Source organism: Symphalangus syndactylus, chromosome 18 (genome assembly GCF_028878055.3).
Source record: "Symphalangus syndactylus isolate Jambi chromosome 18, NHGRI_mSymSyn1-v2.1_pri, whole genome shotgun sequence".
NCBI lineage: Eukaryota > Metazoa > Chordata > Mammalia > Primates > Hylobatidae > Symphalangus > Symphalangus syndactylus.
Genome location: NC_072440.2, coordinates 38,225,941 through 38,250,496, shown reverse-complemented (window position 1 = coordinate 38,250,496; position 24,556 = coordinate 38,225,941). Strand labels below are relative to the sequence as shown.

General features: G+C 37.4%; 1 protein-coding gene and 1 long non-coding RNA gene across 2 annotated transcripts in view; one reads left to right on the top strand and one right to left on the bottom strand.

Annotated features, from left to right (window-relative positions):
• Nucleotides 1-24,556, top strand: part of ZSWIM6 (zinc finger SWIM-type containing 6) — a 221,674-nt gene that overhangs the window by 146,612 nt on the left and 50,506 nt on the right. The window contains exons 3-4 of the mRNA XM_055252129.2: nucleotides 8,594-8,742; nucleotides 12,094-12,244. Coding sequence (XP_055108104.1) covers nucleotides 8,594-8,742; nucleotides 12,094-12,244 — 300 coding nt within the window. The remainder of the gene's footprint in view (nucleotides 1-8,593; nucleotides 8,743-12,093; nucleotides 12,245-24,556) is intronic.
• Nucleotides 868-22,974, bottom strand: LOC129467605 (uncharacterized). Its single transcript, XR_008652401.2, has 5 exons — nucleotides 22,420-22,974; nucleotides 20,492-20,593; nucleotides 19,670-19,847; nucleotides 11,727-11,794; nucleotides 868-969 (listed from the first exon to the last, which is right to left on the bottom strand). It is a non-coding gene; the product is annotated as an uncharacterized lncRNA (long non-coding RNA).

Genomic DNA, 24,556 nt, shown 5'->3' with positions numbered 1-24,556 from the left:
ATAAATAGTTAAAATTTAGCATTAAAGTTAAATACATGAATTTGCACTTTTGGGGGAAATTATTGTTGTAGACATTAAATTTCCTGGTCTATGATGTATAGGGTATATGTCTTTTTCCTAAAATGTTGAGTTGTATATAGAGTGAATTTATGTTTTATTTATCTACTAATTATCTTTGCTTGCAGTCTTATGAGTAAGTCAGGAAGATTTCTATATCACATGAGCAGATTCCTAATTTTTATTGCTCAGTTAATTTTTTTCTTACATTATAGAATTTTAGAGTTAAGGAAATGGAGGCCTGAAGAGCTTAAGTTATTTGCTGGAAAATGCATAGTTTTCTAATCCATTCTCTCAACTGGTATGTAGACTTTGGGCCATTTTTTTTTTTTCTCCAGTGCATTTCCCTCTTGCCCAGTACTATCAAGAAGTAAGTTAATTCGGCCGGGCGCGGTGGCTCAAGCCTGTAATCTCAGCACTTTGGGAGGTCGAGGCGGGCGGATCACAAGGTCAGGAGATCGAGACCATCCTGGCTAACACGGTGAAACCCCATCTCTACTAAAAATACAAAAAATTAGCCGGGCGTGTTGGCGGGCGCCTGTAGTCCCAGCTACTTGGGAGGCTGAGGCAGGAGAATGGCGTGAACCCGGGAGGCGGAGCTTGCAGTGAGCCGAGATCGCACCACTGCACTCCAGCCCGGGGGACAGAGAAAGACTCCGTCTCAAAAAAAAAAAAAAAAAAAAAAAAAAAAAAAAAAAAAGAAGTAAGTTAATTCTAATACTAGCTTACCAAAATAAATAAATAAATAAAACCCAACGTAATGAATCCATTCATCTTTCTGTTGCTTATAACAGAATACCAGAAATTGAGTAATTTATAAAGAAAAGGAATTTATTTCTTATAGTTCTTGAGACTGAGAAGTCCAAGGTTGAGAGGCTGCATCTTGTGGGAGCCTTCTTGCTGGTGGGGACTCTGTGGGCACAGGGCATTGCATGGTAAGGGAGCTGAGCATGCTAACATGGTAGCTCAGGTATCTCTTCCTCTTCTTATAAAGACACCAGTTCCCTCCCATGATAACCCATTAAGCCATTAATACATTAATCCAAGAATGGATTAATACATTCACCATGGCAGAGCCCTCATGATCCATTCACCTCTTAAAAGGCCCCACCTTTCAATACTGCCACATTGGGGTTTAAATTTCAACATGAGTTTTGGAGGGAACAAGTATTCAAATTTTCTTAAAAACTTGAGAAAACATAATTCATGTATTTATACATCTGCTATTAGATTTTTCTCCACTTGAACCAAAATCTGTATATATGTATGTAAATTGTCCATTAAAGCAATTTTAAAATCCATCATATTTTAAAAATATTAGTGTCGGGCATGGTGGCTCACACCTGTAATCCCAGCATTTTGGGAGGCCGAGGTGGGCAGATCACGAGGTCAGGAGATCGAGACCATCCTAGCTAACAGGATGAAATCCATCTCCACTAAAAATACAAAAAAAAAAAAAAAAAAATTAGCCAGGCGTGGTGGCGGGCACCTGTAGTCCCAGCTACTTGGAAGGCTGAGGCAGGAGAATAGCGTGAACCCAGGTGGCGGAGCTTGCAGTGAGCTGAGATCGCACCACTGCACTCCAGCCTGGGCGACAGAGCGAGACTCTGTCTCAAAAATAAATAAATAAATTAATTAATTAATTAAATTAAATTTATATATATATATATATATATATATAAAATAGTGTCTTTAAAACCTATCCAGTTTTAAGGAAAAATATACATTGTGTAATTCAAGTCATGAGTAATTTCTGTATTCTTCTATCACTTTTCACTATTAGCATGAAAAAAATAAGTGGAGTATATTCTGAAGTTTTTGGAGGATATCTGAATGGTCACCCCTTTGCCAGTTCAAGCAGGCCACAGAAGACTGGACCAAATTCAGGTCTTCTTAAAATATTTGGCTATTTCTGTGGCAAACCAAACCCCCAAGTCTTACATGGGTATGACCCAAGTAGCTGGAATGCCTTCAGTCATGCCACAGCAGACAACCCCCATCCAAGTAGTTCTGGGGCAGATCTCCTTGTGGATTTTGGCCCTTGGTGCCCATAGAGAACAACTTAAAAATGACACAAATTAGGAGAAGTAACCACTGTGAGGCTAGATGTTTTTCGAGATGGAAGACTGTATTATTTAGCTCAATTTATCAGAAGGAACAGTGGAAATGGATGGTCAGTAGCTAATTAGAGTTTTCCCTGTGAAGAGGATAAGGAGGGATATGTCAGATTTCCAAGGAGGATGTTGGGAAGAATTTAAAAATAAAAGTCAAGATTCTATAGCTGTTTGGAAAGTCTCTTTTGATGCATTTATGTAAAGAATCTATAGGTATTTTGTGCAGGGGTGTGTGCATGTGTGTCTGTAGAATCAAAAAGATGGAATGGATTAGAGTCTGAATTTCTGTGGGATACAGTTATAGACCTAGTTGTTAACTTCACATCATTGTGTGTCCTTAAAGCTTTCTGTAAAAGAGAGGCATGCTAACAAATGCCTACAAACACACCAGTACCCTTTCTTAAATATTTCTTTGCTTTAGGGTTGACAGACCTGCCTTGATGACCTCAGGGCTCAAAATTAGCTCTATGATCCTGGAATATGTTCATCGGCAGAAAAAAGAATCTGGAGACTCGATTTAGCAGGGTGGCTGTCTACAAGTCATAACCAACTTGGAACCCAGTTCTCCTGTAGAATGGGGATCATGATCTATACTCGCCTCCAGGGGACATTGTGAGGAGAAAATGAGATAACGTTTATGAGGATGCTTTATAGTGGTTCTTAACCTTTTAAGTAGAATTCTTTTTCCAGGGCGGAAAATGTTTATGTGCCTTTCTGCCTCCCTCTTTTCCCCTTCCTCCCAGTACTTGATCTCCTGATAGTGGCTGGGTGTTAGGAAGCAATGGTGAGCAGGGCAGATAGAATTCTTGCTCTCATGGAGCTTCACTTTTACGTACTTGTCTAGTCCCTGCTTGGAATGACTTTCTCCTTCTTCTGGAAGACTTGGTCTCTCCAACTCTTCCTAAGAGGCCACTCATTTCCTTTGTCATCCTTGCTCATTTACTTATGCAGCCTTTAAATGTTGGCCTTCCTTAGGATTTGGTCCTAGATGCTCTTAAACAGTTTACTGCTTCCCATAGTATATCCAGCTTTCTCCTTGATATCCTCTTCCCTCTTCTCCACTGTCTCAAGGGTATGTCAAATTCACCATACCTAAAATTAAGCTAATGACCTAAACACTGCCCCTCCCGACTCCCAGATCTTGTCCTTCTGTGGTGGTCTGTGTGTCAGTGAGTTTTCCAGTATTCCGTATGGTTGTTTAATCCAGAAACTCATGTCTCTCGCCATCTGTTCATCTCCCATACTTCACATATCCATTTACTCACCAAGTTCTTGTTGCATTTATGAAATCTTGTCAGCTTCTCCATTTCTGCTGTCATTGCTGTTTTTCAAGCAACTATCATCATCCTGTGTGTACATGTGTACACCATCAGAATAGCATTATGTATTTTTGCCCCTCAATTCATCCTCCATATTTCAGATAAAGTGACTTTTTTAGATACGTAAATATATTCACATGGTTCCAAAATTTTAAAAGATGTTTCCTTCCCCCATGTAACTAGGTTACCTGTACTCTTTGAATTGTCCTTCCAAAATATTTTCGGCATAGATAAGGAGATACTGACATGTAAGCTCTTTCATAAACCTCATTATTTATATGTATTTCGTTTATTATCATTTTTTATTTGTATAAATTTTGAGGTACAAGAGTAATTTTGTTACATGCATAGATTTCATGGTGTGTAGTCTGGGCTTTAGAGCATCCATCACCTGAATAATGTACATTGTACCCATTAAGTAATTTCTTGTCACCCACCCTCCGACTCTTCCAAGTCTTCATTGTCTATCGTTCCACACACTCCATGCCCTTCTGTACATAAGCTGCCACTTATCAGTGAGAATATGTGGTATTTGTCTTTCTGTGTCTGATGTGTTTGACTTAATATAATGGCGTCTTGTTCCATCTATGGTGCTGCATGGATGTGATTTCATTCTTTTTTTTATGGCCAAATAGTATTTCATTGTGTATCTGTACACATCATTCATTGATAGACACTTAGATTGATTCCATATCTTTGCTATCATGAAAAATGCTGTGATATAAAATAGGAGTGCAGATGTCTTTCATATAATGTTTTCTTTTCTTCTGGGTAGATACCCAGTAGTGGGATTGCTGGATGGAATGGTAGTTCTATTTTTAGTTATTTGAGAAATCTCCATACTGTTTTCCATAGATGTTATACTAATTTATATTCCCACCAACTGTGTATAAGAGCTCTGTTTTCTCTGCATCCTCACCAACATCTGTTATTTTTTGTCTTTTTAATAATAGCAATTCTGACTGGTATAAGATGATATCTCATTGTGGGTTTGACTTGCATTTCTCTCATGGTTAGTGATGTTGAGCATTTTTTCATGTGCCTGTTGGCCATTTACATGTCTTCTTTTGAAAAATGTCTCATGTCTTTTGCTCACTTTTTAATGGGATTATTTGTGGGGTTTTTTTTTGTTGAGTTGTTTGATTTCCTTGTAAATTCTGGATATTTGTTCCTTGTCAGGTGAATAGTTTGCAAATATTTTCTTCCATTCTGCAGGTTGTCCCTTCACTCTGTTATTTCTTTTGCTGTACAGAAGCTTTTTAGTTTAAATAAGTCCCATTTCTCTATTTTTGTTTCTGTGCTTTTGAGGTCTTTGTCATAAATGCTCTGCGTAGACCAGTGTCCAGGAGAATTTTCCCTAGGTTTTCTTCTAGTATTTTTATAGTTACAGGTCTTACATTTTATGATGAGACATAGGAGTCCAGTTTTGGTCTTCTGCATGTGGCTATACAATTTTCCCAGCACCATTTATTGAAAAGGGCATCCTTTCCCTAGTGTATATTCTTGTGAATTTTGTGGCAGATCAGTTGATTGTAAATATGTGGCTTTATTTCTGAGTTCTCTGTTATGTTTCATTGGTCTATGTGTCTTTTTATACTAGCACCAGGCTGTTTTGGTTACTATAGGCTTGTAGTATAATTTGCAGCCAGGTAATATGATGCTTCCAGCTTTGTTCTTTTTATTTATTTGGATTGCTTTGGCTATTTGGCCTCTTTTTTTGGTTCCATATGAATTTTAGGATTGTTTGGTCTAATTCTGTGACAAATGTCAATATTTGGATAAAGATTGCTTTGAATCTGTAGATTGCTTTGGGCAATAGGGTCATCTTACCTGTATTAATTCTTCTGATCCATGAGTATGGGATGTTTTTCCATTTGTTTGTGTCATCTTTAATTTCATTCATCACTGTTTTATAGTTTTTTTGTAGAAATATTTTACCTCCGTGGTTAAATCTATTCTTAAGTATTTTATTTTGTTTTTTGGTACTTACTGTAAGTAGGATTTGGTTCTTAGGTAGAATGTTATTGGCGTATAGAAACACTACTTTTTGTATGTTGATTTTGCATCCTGCAACTTTACTGAATTCGTTTATCAAATTGAATCATTTTTTGGTGGAGTCTTCAGGTTTTTCTAGATGGAAGATTGCATCATCCGTGAACAGGGATAATTTGACTGCTTATTTTCCAATTTGGATGCCTTTTATTTATTTCTCTTGACTGATTGCTCTGACTAGGACTTCCAGCATTATGTTGAATATGAGTGGTGAAAATGGGCATCCTTGTCTTATTCCAATTCTTAGAATGCTTTCAACTTTTCCCCATTCAGTATGATGTTGGCTGTGGGTATGTCATATATGGCCTTTATTATTTTGAGGTATATTCCTTTTATGCCTAGTTTGCTGAGGGTTTTTTATCATGAAGAGATGCTGGATTTTACAAATGGTTTTTCTGTGTCTATTGAGATAATCATATGGTTTTTGTTCTTTATTCTGGTATCACATTTCTCGATTTGCATGTTGAACAATCCTTGCATCCCTGATGTAAAACCCATTTGATCATGGTGTATAATCTTTGTGACATACTGTTGGATTGGGTTTGCTAGTATTTTTAAAGGAGTTTTATGTCTATGTTCATCAGGGATATTGGTCTCTAGTTTTCTTTTTGTGTGGTGTCCTTGTCTAGTTTTGATACCATACTGACATTAGCCTTGTATAATGAGTTAGGGAGGATTCTGTCTTCTGATTTTTTGGAACAGTTTCAAGACAATTAGTATTAGTTCTTCTTCCTACGTTTGGTAGAATTAGGCTGTAAATCCATCTGATCCTGGGCTTTTCTTTGCTGGGAGATTCCTTATTACCGATTCAGTCTTGCCACTCATTACTGGTCTGGTCAAGCTTTTCTGTTTTTCTAGGTTTTCTAGTTTTGGAGCATATAGTTGTTCATAATAGGTCTCTGATCATCTTCTGTATTTCTGTGGTATCAATTTTAATGTCTCTGCTTTCATTTCTGATTTTATTTATTTGCATCTTCTCTCTCCTTTTCTTGGTTAGTCTATCTAGCATAAACATCATTAATTGCTTGAAAAGTGGTATACGGTGTATACTTTTATTCTCCTTGATTTTTTTTTCAATCAACAGTATGTCCTGGATATCTTTCCATTGTAATGCATAGAGAATCTCCACATTCATTTTTATGGCTGCATAATATTTACGGTAGGAATGTTGAAATTAATGCATATCAGGACAAAACATCTTTTATTATTTAGAGTATTTCTTTCTTCCACTTTGGATAAGTTGTCATGAATTCCCATTCATTACTCTCAGGGAAAAAAACTAAGCTCTTCGCCAACCAAGGCACTCAGTCTGACCCTGCTTCTTTTCTCCAGGATTATCTTGTATTACTCTTCCCCTCATCTTCTATTCTTGGGTTGCATAGACTGTGTTTTATTTCTTCCATGTACCATGTTTTTTCCTGCCTAAGGGCTATGCTCAAGTTCTTCTCATGTGCAGACCCTTCTCTCCTTTCCTGGCCTTCAGTTCATTTTTAATTAGCTTTTAATCCACTTAAGGCAGATCTCAGCTCAGTGCCATTTCGTCAAGGTATGCTTACCCTAACAATCCAAGGCCCAGTCAGAATTCTCTGATGATAGAGTTTTCCATCACCCTGCGCTCTTCCTCTGAGCAGTTATTACCATTTATTATACATTTATACATATGATTATTAGATTGATATTTATCTCAAAAACTTAAAAGTGTTTTTCAGATAGTGGGTGGCCACCTGTTATAGGTTATAAAATCAGTTTTAAAAATTGTGACAAGCCCTCTTTAAAAAATGAAATGGAGTAGAAAATATTGAGCCTTTGCTTATAGTAAGGACACTTTCATCAAATTTTTGCAGATTAATCATACAAACACACAGACACATAAGCATATTAGGCATGATGTGAAATATATTTCTTATTGTGGGTCTTGTTCAGCAAAATTTGAAAGCCTCTGAACTAGGTTGTAGATTCAGTGAGGACAGGAATTCTGTCTATTTTGTACCAACTCTAGCAGAGAGGCTGGCATTGAGTCAGGCACTCAGTAAATATGCTGACTGGCTGAATGAATGAATGAACATATAATTTTGCAGGCAGGCTCAGGGTCCCACTGCCTTCCTCTACTAGGGACTAGTAGACCCTGGTTCTAATCAGATGTTAGTGATTATTTCTTTGGTTAATTGAGTCTGCTTTAGATCATTAGAAGACAAGAAAAGTAATACAAAACCACACCTACAGATGTATTTTTTTAAGGGTTGATAAGCAGATGAAACACTGAGGATGAACAGTTTTTAGATCTAAATTTTTTTGTACTACTTATGAATCTTAGACCTTAAAATACCATTTTATTTTATTGGCAAATAATGAAACAATCTTTACCTGCCTAAATATCTGGGTAGTTTTTTTTAATTTCTAAGGTAGTCTACACACACAGGGCTTATTACTTAGCTGTTATCTTTGTGTGTACTTCAGCAATAAAATATTTATGCAGTTTGGCAAGGTGATACTACAACCTGGTTTAATACAACAGCTGCACTGCCTGTTCCCATGTGGCTTGATTTCCCTTTTTAATCTTTGGTTTTCTGAAACTAAAGACTTATGTCAGCATGTAGTTTATACAGCAGCAGATAATGGTGAAAACTTATTGAATTAACATAGTAAAGAGAGAAATACTCTGCTAAGTTTACTTGTCTCGTATTTTTCTAAAGTCTTTGAAAAACATTTTTTCCAGCATGGCCTACGCAGCTTTATAAACATCATGTATTTACAATGAAACACTTGTGTGAATTCAATTTTTTAGAGAACCTATAAATTCATCTCCAGAGATAATAGTCTCTGAACCTGAAAAATAGAAATATCTCAACTCTAAAGTAATCTGCATTTGACCTAGCACAAATCAGGAAAGTTCTGGAAATAAGAGTGATCCTTGTATTTACTTTGTCATAAATTTGTATGTATAATTGAAATTGAGATTGAATTAAAAAGTAGGCAAAAAGAGTCTTAATTAATCCTTTTAGCACAGAGTTTTTATCTACCCTGTGTTATTATTTTTCTTTCTATTTCTAGGTGCTCCTGATCCAACAGCAGGTGCTAGTATAGATGATGAAAACTGCTGGCACTTAGATGAAGAGCAGGTTCAAGAACAGGTTAAACTGTTCCTTTCCCAGGGCGGGTACCACGGATCAGGGAAGCAGCTTAATTTGCTCTTTGCAAAGGTATGATTGTCTATTTCTAAAGAAATATTCTAAATATATACATATGTAGGGACTATCTAAATATGATCATGTCTACAATAGGATAAAGCCTCTTTTAAAAATTAAAGAACAGGGTCTTAGTTGACCAATAGAAACTTTTGTATTGTAATGCAAGCTTTTCTTTCTTTAGATGATCTTAGACAAGATATGGGACATTTTTGTCTCTCTCAGTTCCTATCAATAAAATGGTGATAATTTATACGATTTTGAAAAACCTCTTACAATAATAAAAGCAAAATAATTAACAGTGTTATTCAAAATGCCATTTTTCAAGTTTTTCCCTTTCTAGTCAATTTTCCCAAGAGAACATAGTTTCATAATCCCTAAAATGTGCTTTAATTATTTAGTTTAATAATGTCAGTATCTGTAAGTTAATTTCAAAAGCTTGAGTTTTAGAGTCATATAGATCTCAGTTTGAATCCAAGTTGTAGATCTTTCTAAGTATATAAACCTTGGCAAATTATTTGTTAATTTTCTCATCTAGAAAATTAGCTAATAATAACATATCTCCTAAAATTGTTGTGATAATGGTGTTAAATGATGCTGTCTACTGTTCATCTTCATCATTAAAAATTGATGGCTCAAGAATTTAAATTATCTTGGTCATAAGTTCCTTGTGAGTGGAAGCTGTGTGTTTTGCTTTATACAGAAGTTTCAGTACCATACACACATTTGTAAATACTGGATAAAATGCTTTTTGAATAATATTAAATCATTATATTTTAATTGGGGGTATAGTCATCATTATGATTAATGTATTAACATTGGTTTTAAAGGAACAGATAACTGTTCATTGATGCTTTTGTTGAATATCTTCTCTAATATTTGCTGTAATTAAAAGATTTTTTTTTTAGTTCGAAAGAATTAGAGTAAATGCTGTTACTGGGTATGGCCAGGAATAGTGTGTATTCTGCTTAATCAATACCATGTTCATAAAGATTTTTCCCGTATACCATATGTAGATTGCCAATTTCCCCAGAATTAGATTACAATAAAATACATTTAACTCTAATACTACTTTACATATGATTTAAGCATTCTTTGATGATTCACAGGCACTTCAAACTCATGTCATGCCTCTGGGTCAACAGTCCGAAAATTAATTACCATTAGGCTATAGATGTACATGAGTGCTGGTTAAATAGAGAGTTCTGTTTTATATACTTAAGAGTAAAGTGTTTATTTTCATTGCTGTTGCTGCGTAGTAGGTTAGAAATCTACCAGAAAAAATAAACATTAAATCAAATCCACAAATACTAATAATGTAAAAGATTTAGTAAATTTAGACACGCAGGAAGTATTTCATATATTCTTATGTTAGAAACAGTTTGAAAGATGTATTATTAGCCTGGTGTGCAGTTGTTCTTTTTATCCCTATATATTATATACACATTATGTATGCCATATGAAGTAATAGCAACCTCTGATTTTGGAATTAGCATAATTTGAAGTTAAGACAGGTATGGGTTCTGATCCAAGCTGTTCCGCTTGTCCATTGGGCGAGTTATTTTACTTCTCTGAGGCTTGGTTTTATAATTCATAAAATGGGGATTATAATCTGGCCTATTTTACGTGGTTGTTACGAAAATTAAATAGTAAGTATAAATGTAAAACTCTTTAACATTGTATCCAATAAATGGCAACTCCTTTTCTTCCTCCATCTCCACCTGTTAATGAGTTTTTAGTACTTTGATATTGGGAACAAACTCCTTTATAGGAATACTGAAGTAATGCTTCTGGAAGCACAACCATTGTGATTCAGGGTAGAAGTGCTTTTGAGTTCTTTATAAAGCTCAAATTCTAAAGCAGATGAGGAAGTTCCATTTCTTGAGGGTGCAGACCTCAGGCAGGATCTATTGTAGATTTAGGCTGCTTTATTGAAGATCTACTATTTTCGCCTTTCCTTGCCTTTCACATAGAGAGAGTCCTGAAAGAAGGACCAACCACCCCACCTTTTCTACTGCTTGTGACCTTGCTCCAGTAATTTCTTATGGGGAAATTACAGCTGAGATTCTTACTTATTGAATACACAGCAGTATACATTTTTGAAGTGGATGGATTCATTTAGGGCTTCCTGCAGAGAGGCTTACCGTTGTGTTTCTTTTTTCCTTTCTTTTATTTGGGAAATGTAGCACAAGAGTAATGGACAAAGCTTAAAGTTCCAACTTGAGAGGCAAAGTTAACTTATTAGATCTGTGGTTATTATTCTGCTTCATGGATCACCCATATAGAGCAAGAGAGTTCTTGAACTTAACAGGGCTGTCCATTTTCTTTCACCATTGCAAAAACAACCCCATCTGAGTAAATAGAAGTATGCTGCTGCTCTTTATATAAATAACTTAAGTGAGAGAGAACCTTTATGCAATTACTAATTTATCTCAAAAATTGAAGGACTTGCACAACTGTGAATATACTAAAAACCATTGAATTGTACAGTTTAAATTGGTGAATTGTATGGTATATCAATTGTGTCTCAACAAAGCTGTTCCTAAAAAAACTAAAGGCCAAGTGTTGTTATTATACACATTATCAGATCTATTTAGAAGATTTCTTGAATTCTCAATGGACTCTGCATTAGGCTGTGCTTCTCTGATGGTAAGTACAATCAGTTGGAGAGTCAGGAAGGGGCCAAGCTGTCCTGTTTGTTTTGATATTGTATTTCTTTAGGCTAGCAAAGTTATGGATCTTACTAAAATTATGGCATTTCATTTTATGCGAGGAAACAGCAGCACCTTGCTTAAACCTGTTTTGGTAAACTAGGTAGGTTCAGATACCTGTTCCCAGTGCCAGATTTTACTTCTGTGGTTTGTCAAAGCATGTGAATGCCTACTTTGTTGGAGTGTAATCTTGAATCACAAAGTGTACTTGGTTTAGATAAGAGAGATACTTTGAAGGAGAACTGGAAAAAAAGTTTGTACTGGACATATGAAACAGGATTTACTCACCTTAATCAGTGTGTAAGACCCAACCAGAACATTTTTGTGATTGAGAGCATTTTTTCTTCGTATGGATTCTAAAATATAATTCAAAATAATTAATGGTCATTTCTTTGATTAAATTGCTATGTAGGGTAGGGAGTGGTTTTAAATTACATATTTTGTTTGCTTAAGAGGGCTGGTGTGAAGGCTTGAAACCTCCCTGCCCATCCCCCACCACACACAGACACACACACACACACACACACACACACACAGAGACAGAGAGAGAGTGAGAGAAACAGAGAAAAGTGGTGGTTTGTCTCTTGTGTTACTGTGGGGTTTTGTTGTGTTTTTGTTTTGAACAATTTTCTAAAGGTCTGTTTTTCCCCACTAGGTGCGGGAGATGTTAAAGATGAGGGACTCCAATGGGGCCCGCATGTTGACCTTGATAACAGAACAATTCATGGCTGACCCTCGCCTGTCACTTTGGCGGCAACAAGGCACTGCAATGACTGACAAATACAGGCAGCTCTGGGATGAGCTGGGTAAGCATGTTTCCTCACAAATTATCATTGATTTGCATATGGATAAATACCATAGTCAGATGTTTCAAGAACATAGTCGTAGTATTGCTGAAGAGAGAGCTGCTCATACATGGAACGTGTTGCCAGTATATAGGTTAGAAGCATAGGAGGGTTTAGAACTTGGGCTGGCATTTACAGAAAACAACCTTAGCAGGGTTTTGGGGGAATTGCCTGATCTCGAGAAAAGTTAAGTGCAGGAATCTCCCTTTAAGTATTTGAAAAAAAAAAGCTGTATTATTTTAAAATAGCAGTTTTATATTGTAGAGCTGGTTACTTATTTCTAGATTAATATTGTAATCGATTCAGCTAAAATTTAGAGTCTTTCTTCCCCCTTCTCCCCACACTGGAATTATTAAAATTAGTTGGATATTCATTTTATTTTTGGCTGCTATATTTAAATGAACTGTTGATCCTCAGAATGGAAAAATACAGCAAATTCTAATATTTATTGCTTCCTAAATTCCTGGCAGTTAAAGATACAAATATAGCAAGTGTTCAAAAAAATGAGAAATCCACTAGTCATGTTCATTAAAAGAATACTGGGAATTTTGTTTGGATGAGTCTTGGTACCCAATGTTCATCACTAGGGAAATAATGAATGATGTGTTTATTATCTTGTCTTTTTATTAATAAATCTGTAAGTGACACCTGAAATTTTGACAAATATATCAGTGCCTGTATTAATTTTCTGAGAAGTAATGTCTATATTTACTAGAAGATCCTAGTCTCAGTGCAATTTTTCTTGGCTAATGATGGACCACATCATGCTGATTAATCCCAGGTGTAGTCTAAACCAAAAGATGCTGTTGTCCGTGAAGATACCAAATGACCATAATTGGAAGGGGTATTTGAGATTAGCTGTTTTACGGATAAGGAAATAAGTCCCGAGAGGTTAGGAGACTTCCACAACATGACACTGTGTAATCCAGGGTTATGCAGCAAGTTGGTAAGGGATGTGATATCAGTATTTTCTTTTTCCTATTAATAGGATATACGTTCAGAAGTTGGCTGTGGACAAGTTCGCTACTTGTGAACTAGTAGATATTTGTTGACTTTTTCCCTGGCAATTTTCTTAAGTATCCTGTAATAACTTAATCTTGCTGCTTTCTTTGAGTCTCCTGAAATAATCATAGTGCCCTTTCCCCCTAATCAAAATGTAAATCAATCTGTAACTACAATAGATAGTTTCAATGTATTAGAATGATGTTTGGGGGGCACAGTGTGGTGGTTAAATAACACAAGTATAATGCATGGTTTAAATAAATATTTTCATAAAATCCTGAATGTTTTACTTTTCAAGTAAACCTTTTTCTTTTTTTATTTTATTTTATTTATTTATTTATTTATTTATTTTATTATACTTTAGGTTTTAGGGTACATGTGCACAATGTGCAGGTTTGTTACATATGTATCCATGTGCCGTGTTGTTTTGCTGCACCCATTAACTTATCATTTAGCATTAGGTATATCTCCTAATGCTGTCCCTCCCCCCTCCCCCCACCCCACAACAGTCCCCAGAGTGTGATGTTCCCCTTCCTGCGTCCATGAGTTCTCATTGTTCAATTCCCACCTATGAGTGAGAACATGCGGTGTTTGGTTTTTTGTCCTTGCGATAGTTTACTGAGAATGATGTTTTCGAGTTTCATCCATGTCCCTACAAAGGACATGAACTCATCATTTTTTATGGCTGCATAGTATTCCATGGTGTATATGTGCCACATTTTCTTAATCCAGTCTATCGTTGTTGGAAATTTGGGTTGGTTCCAAGTCTTTGCTATTGTGAATAGTGCCGCAGTAAACATACGTGTGCATGTGTCTTTATAGCAGCATGATTTATGGTCCTTTGGGTATATACCCAGTAATGGGATGGCTGGGTCAAATGGTATTTCTAGTTCTAGATCCCTGAGGAATCGCCACACTGACTTCCACAACGGTTGAACTAGTTTACAGTCCCACCAACAGTGTAAAAGTGTTCCTATTTCTCCACATCCTCTCCAGCACCTGTTGTTTCCTGACTTTTTAATGATGGCCATTCTAACTGGTGTGAGATGGTATCTCACTGTGGTTTTGATTTGCATTTCTCTGATGGCCAGTGATGATGAGCATTTTTTCATGTGTTTTTTGGCTGCATAAATGTCTTCTTTTGAGAAGTGTCTGTTCATGTCTTTCGCCCGCTTTTTGATGGGGTTGTTTGTTTTTTTCTTGTAAATTTGTTTGAGTTCATTGTAGATTCTGGATATTAGCCCTTTGTCAGATGAGTAGGTTGCAAAAATTTTCTCCCATTCTGTAGGTTGCCTGTTCACTCTGATGGTAGTTTCTTTTGCTGTGCAGAAGCTCTTTAGTTTAATGAGATCCCATTTGTCAATTTTGGCTTTTGTTGCCATTGCTTTTGGTGTTTTAGACATGAAGTCCTTGCCCACGCCTATGTCCTGAATGGTATTTCCTAGGTTTTCTTCTAGGGTTTTTATGGTTTTAGGTCTAACATGTAAGTCTTTAATCCATCTTGAATTAATTTTTGTATAAGATGTAAGGAAGGGATCCAGTTTCAGCTTTCTACGTATGGCTAGCCAGTATTCCCAGCACCATTTATTAAATAGGGAATCCTTTCCCCATTTCTTGTTTTTGTCAGGTTTGTCAAAGATCAGATAGTTGTAGATATGTGGCATTATTTCTGAGAGATCTGTTCTGTTCCATTGATCTATGTCTTTGTTGTGGTACCAGTACCATGCTGTTTTGGTTGCTGTAGCCTTGTAGTATAGTTTGAAGTCAGGTAGCGTGATGCCTCCAGCTTTGTTCTTTTGGCTTAGGATTGACTTGGCGATGCGGGCTCTTTTTTGGTTCCATATGAACTTTAAAGTAGTTTTTTCCAATTCTGTGAAGAGAGTCATTGGTAGCTTGATGGGGATGGCATTGAATCTATAAATTACCTTGGGCAGTATGGCCATTTTCACGATATTGATTCTTCCAACCCATGAGCATGGAATGTTCTTCCATTTGTTTGTATCCTCTTTGATTTCATTGAGCAGTGGTTTGTAGTTCTCCTTGAAGAGGTCCTTCACATCCCTTGTAAGTTGGATTCCTAGGTATTTTATTCTCTTTGAAGCAATTGTGAATGGGAGTTCACTCTTGATTTGGCTCTCTGTCTGTGATTGGTGTACAAGAATGCTTGTGATTTTTGTACATTGATTTTGTATCCTGAGACTTTGCTGAAGTTGCTTATCAGCTTAAGGAGATTTTGGGCTGAGACAATGGGGTTTTCTAGATATACAATCATGTCATCTGCAAACAGGGACAATTTGACTTCCTCTTTTCCTAATTGAATACCCTTTATTTCCTTCTCCTGCCTGATTGCTCTGGCCAGAACTTCCAACACTATGTTGAATAGGAGTGGTGAGAGAGGGCATCCCTGTCTTGTGCCAGTTTTCAAAGGGAATGCTTCCAGTTTTTGCCCATTCAGTATGATATTGGCTATGGGTTTGTCATAGATAGCTCTTATTATTTTGAGATACATCCCATCAATACCTAATTTATTGAGAGTTTTTAGCATGAAGGGTTGTTGAATTTTGTCAACAGCCTTTTCTGCATCTATTGAGATAATCATGTGGTTTTTGTCTTTGGTTCTGTTTATATGCTGGATTACATTTATTGATTTGCGTATGTTGAACCAGCCTTGCATCCCAGGGATGAAGCCCACTTGATCGTGGTGTATAAGCTTTTTGATGTGCTGCTGGATTCGGTTTGCCAGTATTTTATTGAGGATTTTTGCACAAAGTGGACCTAATAGACATCTACAGAACTCTCCACCCCAAATCAACAGAATATACATTTTTTTTCAGCACCACACCACACCTATTCCAAAATTGACCACATAGTTGGAAGTAAAGCTCTCCTCAGCAAATGTAAAAGGACAGAAATTATAACAAACTGTCTCTCAGACCACAGTGCAATCAAACTAGAACTCAGGATTAAGAAACTCACTCAAAACCGCTCAACTACATGGAAACTGAACAACCTGCTCCTGAATGACTACTGGGTACATAATGAAATGAAGGCAGGAATAAAGATGTTCTTTGAAACCAACGAGAACAAAGACACAACATACCAGAATCTCTGGGACACATTCAAAGCAGTGTTTAGAGGGAAATTTATAGCACTAAATGCCCACAAGAGAAAGCAGGAAAGATCCAAAATTGACACCCTAACATCACAATTAATAGAACTAGAAAAGCAAGAGCAAACACATTCAAAAGCTAGCAGAAGTCTAGAAATAACTAAAATCAGAGCAGAACTGAAGGAAATAGAGACACAAAAAACCCTTCAAAAAATTAATGAATCCAGGAGCTGGTTTTTTGAAAAGATCAACAAAATTGATAGACTGCTAGCAAGACTAATAAAGAAGAAAAGAGTGAAGAATCAAATAGATGCAATAAAAAATGAAAAAAGGGGTATCACCACCGATCCACAGAAATACAATCTACCATCAGAGAATACTACAAACACCTCTATGCAAATAATCTAGAAAATCTAGAAGAAATGGATAAATTCCTCGACAAATACACCCTGCCAAGACTAAACCAGGAAGAAGTTGAATCTCTGAATAGACCAATAACAGGCTCTGAAATTGTGGTGATAATCAATAGCTTACCAACCAAAAAGAGTCCAGGACCTGATGGATTCACAGCCGAATTCTACCAGAGGTACAAGGAGGAACTGGTACCATTCCTTCTGAAACTATTCCAATCGATAGAAAAAGAGGGAATCCTCCCTAACACATTTTATGAGGCCAGCATTGTCCTGATACCAAAGCCTGGCAGAGACATAACCAAAAAAGAGAATTTCAGACCAATATCCTTGATGAACATTGATGCAAAAATCCTCAAGTAAACCTTTTTCAATTTTGTAACTCTGTAGTATAGACTTGATTGGTTAGATGGTTTATAAAGTAAAAAGAATTAGCATTAAGAAAACTATAATGAAGGGGATCATTTAAGGAAAAATTACTGAATTATTATTAAATGAATGCAATTTAAAGAGCTTTGGTACTTAGAGAAACTTAGAATTACAAATGACTGTTTAGGAAGAAAATACCAACTAAATTTTTTGGTTACCAAAAAGGGTACTGGTGGTACATACAGTCAAATAAAATTTGCAGTGTTCACATTTAATTCATAGTCAAATGTCACTTTTCCAAGTGGGTTTTGAAAATTACGTACCTTAACCCTCAATCAGAAGTATAAATTTTTATTAGGTGGAAGTTTCCACAAGCTGATTCTAGTTATGCCCTCTTATGGACTACTTTCTAATTAAGGACCAGGCTTTATACAAATGCTTTGATTTCAGTCCACCATAAAGACCACAACTTCTTGTCCTGTGTGCCCCTCACCCACCGCCCAATCATTACTAGACTGCTAGAAATTCTTCTATATACTCTGATGGCAAGCAGAGGTCACTTGCCATTTTAATGGGGTCTAAGTTCTGTGAAGAATCTCACGTAGAAGTAACAGTAAGTATCACATCTTAATATTCATTCACCAAAAAATTAACTAAAAGTTGCTTCTGGACTACAAAAGGAAAGGCTTTTGCTTCTTAATAAAATGGGGGAATTTGACTTTGTGCCCCTACACAGGGCTCACATTGCTTCAAGGCTCTGCTTTGGAATTAAATGCTGAGCACTGCCAGATGCCAGACATTGAGAAGAGGCTGAGTTTTGTCAGCAAATGGGATCTGCAAGTTAATTGGTGTTTTCTGCAGGCTTCTGGCTGTGAAATGAAATTGGAAGCCCTTTAGCCACATGGATAATACAGGACCTGAATACAAATGTCACATGTCACCATCAGGACCCACTGTGACACAATAGTGTTCCCACTCCAACACCGCGCCATTACAGATCATTTAAATATGGGGATTACATTTAAACTAAAAGCCCCATTTGCCTTTTACTGCAATTTAAATATCCTCTTAGCAAAAGCTAAGTGACAAATTAAATGAAAAAAATGCCCACGTTTTTAAAGCTGTAATGCAAAACAACCTTTTATTGCTTCTCATGTGCCACGAATGAATCATTATACTTGTCAACCCTAAACCAAGCCATAATTGGAGCAGCTACTGTTATCAAAGTGGGGCCGCTCTATGACAGCTTAATAAAGCTGAAACTGTTAAATTAAATCTCAGATGCTTAACTCCTTAGCACTGGTGGAGTCGTTGGGTCCATTTCTGGCAGTGACCAGTATACCAGGAAAAAAAAAAAAAAAGATTTCTGGCATGAAAGCCTTAATCTGATGAAAGTGTACAAGCGAGAGTATGCTAGCCAAGTAACTCTGCTTCTTGGCAGATGGATTTGGAGCCATCATATTGAAGATTACAAAATCTTTTTCATATGGCCCAGTGTCCCCCTCCCCAAGATTTACAATTTCCTGCTTACGTGTGATTTATGAAAATTTAAGTGTTGATATTTCAAAATTAATTGTAAAAGTAACATTTGTTTTAACTTTTTCTTTCTTTCAAGTGAATATATGAAAACTTATTTGTGGTAGGGCCACAGGCCCAGTTTCTTCCCCCCATGCTCCAGCTAACAAAGGGACTGATTTTTCTGTTTTTCTTTTCTAATATAAGTGCCTATGATATTCATTTGGTATGAGTTAACTTTTGTGATTTACTCCCTGATTTTCATAATGTAGTATGAAATAGGTACAGATGCATACTCTTAAGATCCTGTTTATTGCATCTCATTTACAGATACATTTATCTTGTACATGAGTCGGTTTTTCAAATATTAATTTTACTTTCTCTACATGATGTTCATTTTCCCAAACATACGCCAGTGTTCTCAGAATGAGTAATGTTGTATCATAATCAGCTATAAGAAAAGGTATATATTAAAATAGAAAGCCCCATTGCAATGGTAGAGGTTGTATGTTTGATAGAAGCTACATATTTAGTACAATCTATAGAACACACAGCTCTTGAATTACATTCTTTATTCTGTGACATGCAAATTTTCTGGAAAGCAGATCACAGAAATAACCTTTGGATTTCCAAGAACAACCCAGTGCTGATTGGGGGTGAGCACACCTACTGTTAGCTGTAATGGCTGTCTGTTCAGCACACTTAATTACCGTAGGGGTCTAGGGATGAGGGGATACACTGTAACCTCTCATCTGTGTTGATGGCTCTCTTTTCTTAAATGTATTCCTAGGCTGCAATTTTACTTTGCTTCATAAAACTATAGGTTGTGGCTGCCAGTCTATTAAAACCTAAATAAAATGATGTCATTAGAGGAAACAGTTAAATAACACTTAGTTACAGTTTTACCACAGGGAAATATTCTTAAATTTTTATCTTCAACTGTTACATAATATGTTTTTCCCCAAGTTTTAAACACTTAACTTTCTCTCGGAGCTGAGTCACGCGCTTTGCTTTCTAGCATGTAAATCCTGTTTCTTAGGGAGAGGATGGGTTGCCATTGCAAGAGCCTTGCTGCGCTGAGCTTTGCTCATTCAGTTCACAAGAACAAGGTGGCGTCTCTCAGAGTTCTTTTCACGGCTTCTCATCTGGAGGCCTAATTCTGTGTGAGCAGAAATAGCCATAGTTAGATTTTTTTTCTAGTTTCAATTTCATTGTATGATTAGTTTGACCACTAGTTATTAAGCAACAGCTATAATGTTCCTTGGTAGGGTGCTAGATAGATTGAGCGGTATACAGATTCAGGACACTTAGAATTAGAGTAAATCTAACTATGTTTGGCCATAGAGAACACATCCTACCCTTTGAGACTATATTTTTTGAATTAACCTGCTCCATGGACCTAAATGCTGTTCCATCTTCCATCCCAGACTCAAATAGTGATTTTTCTGTAACCACCTACATTATTCTTGAATAAGGAGAAAAACATATGCTTAAGTCACACATTCAAAATGATACTTTTAAGTAATTTAGGACAGTCTCTGTGTACCAGAAGTAAGATTCTAAAGGCTCTGCTTTACTCTGCTTTATAGGTAATTGTGGAGAAATTTCTGGGGAAGACTGTCTTACATCTTTGAAAGCAGTAGACTTAATAACTGCCCCCACCAACCCCCCTCATCCCTGTTTTGAGCTTCTTACTTTAGTGGAGTTATTCAAGCTAACTCAAGCTTGCCACATTTTACAGTTGATGGTGGTTAACTAATGGCTAAGGAGCAACTCGTTCTTTTTGAGAACTGGAAAGCTTACCAAAATGGTTCCCCACTGACCACTGTCAGTGCTGTTGTTAACCTTCTTTCCAGAAGTCTTATTGTGGTCTGTCTATCAGTGTGTATGAAGCACTTGCTATGTCTAGAGGAATAGATGTATTAGATATTTGATTTTGGGGTAGGTGATAGTACTGGTAGCAAGGAGGGGGTAGAGAGATGAAACATTAGGAGATGTGATAAATAAGAACAGCCAAGAATGAATGAAGGATAACTTTGATAGAGTAATTTCTTTACAAATTAGTGCAAAGGTTTGTAGAAACCAAATTTAATATGGTTTTATAAGATGTTTATGGAGGTGTGTTGCAGGGAAGAAGCAGTGTGAATACTCCAGAAAAAAGAAACAACGTGAACAAAGACAGCAGTGGGCTCAGTGGGGGAGAGTAGAGAGCCTTCAAACTCATTATCAAAAATGTTAAGATTTTCAATCCAACCTTGCTGTTCTGTATTGTTACTCAAAAGCAGAGAAGAGGGAGATGGTAGATAGGTATCATAAAACCTGGATTTTTGCTTTATTTCTCATTTTGGTGTAGCTGCTAATGATAACATAGTTGCCAACACTTATTTGTCAGGAATTGTGCTAAGCACTTAATGCATGTGTTGTTTTATTTAATCCCTGAAACAATCCTGTGAAATAGGTCCAATTATTTGCCCTAATTTTACAGCCAATAATACTGAGGTTTAAGGAGGCTTGATAACTTGCCTGAGGTCACAGTAGCAAAGCAGGAATTTAATACCAGGTGTCAGTGACTTCAAAAACATCACTGTTGGTGGGACTGTAAACTAGTTCAACCGTTGTGGAAGTCAGTGTGGCGATTCCTCAGGGATCTCGAACTAGAAATACCATTTGACCCAGCCATCCCATTACTGGGTATATACCCAAAGGACTATAAATCATGCTGCTATAAAGACACATGCACACGTATGTTTATTGCGGCACTATTCACAATAGCAAAGAGTTGGAACCAACCCAAATGTCCAACAACGATAGACTGGATTAAGAAAATGTGGCACATATACACCATGGAATACTATGCAGCCATAAAAAATGATGAGTTCGTGTCCTTTGTAGGGACATGGATGAAACTGGAAAACATCATTCTCAGTAAACTATCGCAAGGACAAAAAACCAAACACCGCATGTTCTCACTCATAGGTGGGAATTGAACAATGAGAACTCATGGACACAGGAAGGGGAACATCACGCTCCGGGGACTGTTGTGGGGTGGGGGGAGGGGGGAGGGACAGCATTAGGAGATACACCTAATGCTAAACGACGAGTTAATGGGTGCAGGAAATCAACATGGCACATGGATACATATGTAACAAACCTGCACATTGTGCACATGTACCCTAAAACCCTAAAGTATAATAATAAAAAAAAAAAAAACATAACCACCAGACTAGACAATGTCCTCAGCTTATTATTATTATTATTATTATTATTATTATTATTTTGAGACAGAGTCACTGTGTCGCCTAGGCTGAAGTTTAGTAGTACAATCACGGCTCACCACAACCTCCGCCTCCCAGGTTCCAGCAATTCTCCTACCTTAGCCTCCTGGGTAGCTGGGACTACAGGCGCTGGTCACCACGCCTGGCTAATGTTTTGTATTTTTAGTAGAGATGGGGTTTCACTGTGTTAACCAGGCTGCTCTCGAACTCCTGACCTCGTGATATGCCCGCCTCAGCCTCCCAAAGTGCTAGGATTACAGACATGAGCCACCGTACCCAGCCAGCTTATTGTTAAACACTATTATATGCCTCTCTTCCAGGTAGTCCCTCTACTCAGAGCAGAGCAAGGGCAAAGCGCAGCTCACCTAGTGGGCAATAAACCCTGTAAGAGCTACCTGGCCTGGTCTGCCTACCCATGGTACCACAATCCTGACTACCATAGTCAGCTGAGCTTACCGAGTCTAGTTGCCCATTTGTACCCGTGTTTACAGGGACCCTCTAACTTCAGGTTCTTTGAGAAAACAAGCACATGGATGCAATAGCCAAATACATGCCATTGACTGAGAACTGTATTAAATAATAAACTTTAGCTTATCATAAATATAGATACTGCATGCTGTAGTATGGGGTACTACTGTAGGATGGAATACAGTGAAGTTTGTATCCCATTTTCAGGTCCCCTTTGGTAAGGAGCCGGTGAAGACCCTTAGCTCATTGTCTTTGCCCTGGCCTGAACTAGGCCCTGATAATGACCACAGAGTTGCCAACACCAGTTTATCTCATATGCTCTGTAGGCTCTGCAGACCCCTTCTTGACATAAGCTGTCGTGCTGGGATGGGGTTGTATACTCTGGTCTCAGTTTCTGCTTCTCTCTGCGTTGTTCAGTTTCCTGTAAATATAGAGGATTGGTCAATTGTATTGCTGAGAAGGCTTTACTTCCCTCCAGCACTGTTCTCAGAAGGCTCATCTTCTTCTAGGTCCTCATTACTGGGGCCTGTTTTCTTTCCCTGTGCTATCCTACTGCTTTCTGTCTCTTAAAACTCAGAACTCTGTATTCTTGGGTCATAGACCTCAGAGTTCTGCCCTGCTGTGGGGGTGGAAAAGAGGGGATAATTTTCTGCTTCTTTAAGTAAACAGAGTAATCTCTAGTTTGGGTCAGAAGTAAACCAAAACAGAGAATGTATGGGCAAACCTAGGATAAATACTGGCTGTGTACTGCTATCAACTATCCTCTTGACTGTGGCTGCTAGGGTTTAATTATCCATTCAGTTCCCTGTATAGGAAAGAGTGGAAATAAAGAGAAAAACTTTAAAATACGAATTAAAAAAATAGATTCTCAGGATTCAAAGAGACTTTACAGGTCACTTGATCCTATTGTCTAACCAACTGGAAATTCTTAGTAGTATCCATTGTCTAAACTGTTTCTGTATAGAATTAGATAATTTGTAACAACACTTGAGATTCACCTCCTTATGTGTTTTTATGAAACCTTATGCTAAACATAGAGCATGGAGATTTGGTGAGGAATTAAGATGCTTTAAGGCTCATTGTAATACACTTGAGTGTTACTGTCTTATATATGTTGTGTGTTAGTAGCTTTATTTGTATCAAGAATGGATTCCATTTACTTTCTTTTATGTCATCTTTCTACTTACAGCATTAGTCCATTGGCAGTAGATACTCTTCTCACATTAGTGGTTAATAGGAATGTCATAATGTTGGTATAAGGTGTCCTCTTCTTTCTCACAATTCTTAGAAAAGTTCTCTCCCTACTTTTCCTATTTCCTAAGAGATAGTACTGACTGCACTTGCCTTCAAGACACATCCACCAATGGGAAATCTGGCTAGGGAAGTCTCCTTACTAGGCTGTGGATCTAGAGAGTACTATCATGGTAGGGTGGAGGGGGAGAACAAGAGTGAAAATGAATCAAGACAAGCTGGGGAAGAAAATTTCCTTTCACCATTTCTTACCCTGAAGTAGCAGCATAGAAAAATTAATGAGGTCTGAGAAGCTTCATTTTAAGCCATCTGGGATTCCCAGGGGTTTCACAGAGAATCAGGGATGCCAGGAGCAGGAAGGAAAGAAGTGGAAGCAAAGGGAAGGCTGAAGCAGCTCCTTAGGCAGCTCTGTGTATGTGCCAATATCAAGCAAGGTGCTTTATAAATGCTATCGTAGTTAATTTAAGCTTCGTTAGGCTCATGAGGGGGAAGAAAACCCAAGGAAGTTAGAAATGGTTGTCCTTAGAGGGGGTGTTCAGACACTGCCCTGCAGAGCCCCTAGGTTTGGGGTCTCAGGGGGAAGATCCTTCTCAATCAGAGCAGTGCGACTTTACCACATTACTACTAGGGTTTTCATCAAGATTGTTCTGGAGGAAAGGATTCCGATATTACAAATGCATGCTTGATAATCACTATCTTCAATAGGCTTTTAATAGGTACTCTTGTTAGACATGTACTAAAACAGGGGTTCCCCCATCCCCGGACTGTGGACCAGTATCAGTCCGTGGCCTGTTAGGAACTGAGGTGCACAGCAGGAGGTGAGTGGTAGGCAAGTGAGCATTACTGCCTGAGCGCCACCTCTTGTCAGATCAGC